Genomic DNA, 991 nt, shown 5'->3' with positions numbered 1-991 from the left:
TATATATAACTTATATATACAAAGATAAATAGATAGGTATAGCTATACGATAAGAGCAAGCGATACGAATGCATGCTCATAGCCGGCATGATGGTTCAGAGATGATGAGCAGCAGAGCTTATGCCTCGGTGAAATGAGCTCCTCTGTTCTATTATTGATTGGGTTTCCATGCAGCAGCAATGTATTGAAAAACCTAGTTGCTGTGAATATGAAACATCTATGCGGTCGGGTACTTCCTGCTACTAGCTTGACTATCATACACCCTACACTGCCATCCGCAATGTGTGTCTCACCATTATATTGTCATTCTGGCTCTTGTGTCACTGGATTGTTCATGGCAGTTGAAACCAGGAACTGTGCTGTATCATAAACTCAGTACTAATCCACGATTCAAATATTTTGTTTTGCCCATCGAAGTTGATACTAGGAGAGAGGCCAGATTTGAGCTAGCGGCGTTCAAGAAGAAACGCGACTGTGCTCTGGTTATCGACGGGGATTCACTAAAGGTAAGAGATGTACTGTCGGAATCAGGCGTAAATAGTCAAGTATAGTCTTAAACATTTTCAGTTACGTAAATAACAAAACGTTAGTCCAGCTAAGTGTCCTCAGAAATCATCTCTTCTCACATACATACAAATTCCCATAACAGCTTTGTATGGAAAACTTTGAGAGTGAGTTTATCATCGCAGCGGTCAAAGCACCCTCTGTGGTGTGCTGCCGGTGTTCACCTACGCAGAAGGCCGACATCACACGATTAGTACGTCACTACACCGGGGTAAGTGGTACTACCTCTTCAATGGCCTTTATATATATATATATATATATATATTCATTCGTACATACGTACATATATATACATACATACATGCATGAATGCATACATACATACTTACATAGTAAGTATGTATGTATGTATGTATGTATGTATGTATGTATGTATGTATGTATGTATGTATGTATGTATTTATGTATGTATGTATGTATGTATGTA

At 38.7% G+C, this 991-nt stretch overlaps 1 protein-coding gene across 1 annotated transcript; it reads left to right on the top strand.

The window, feature by feature from the left end:
- Positions 1 to 208: 208 nt before the first annotated feature.
- SARC_17209 (hypothetical protein) lies at positions 209 to 775 on the top strand (the record flags this gene model as incomplete). The annotated part of the gene is made up of 3 exons (XM_014288694.1): positions 209 to 229; positions 342 to 506; positions 650 to 775. Coding segments are annotated over 3 exons (312 nt in total), but the record flags the coding sequence as incomplete, so codon positions are not given.
- Positions 776 to 991: the final 216 nt, after the last annotated feature.

This window comes from Sphaeroforma arctica, assembly GCF_001186125.1.
Source record: "Sphaeroforma arctica JP610 unplaced genomic scaffold supercont1.10056, whole genome shotgun sequence".
Lineage (NCBI taxonomy): Eukaryota > Ichthyosporea > Ichthyophonida > Sphaeroforma > Sphaeroforma arctica.
Note: the sequence above shows the minus strand (reverse complement) of the source record. Positions and strands in the feature narration are given on the sequence as shown.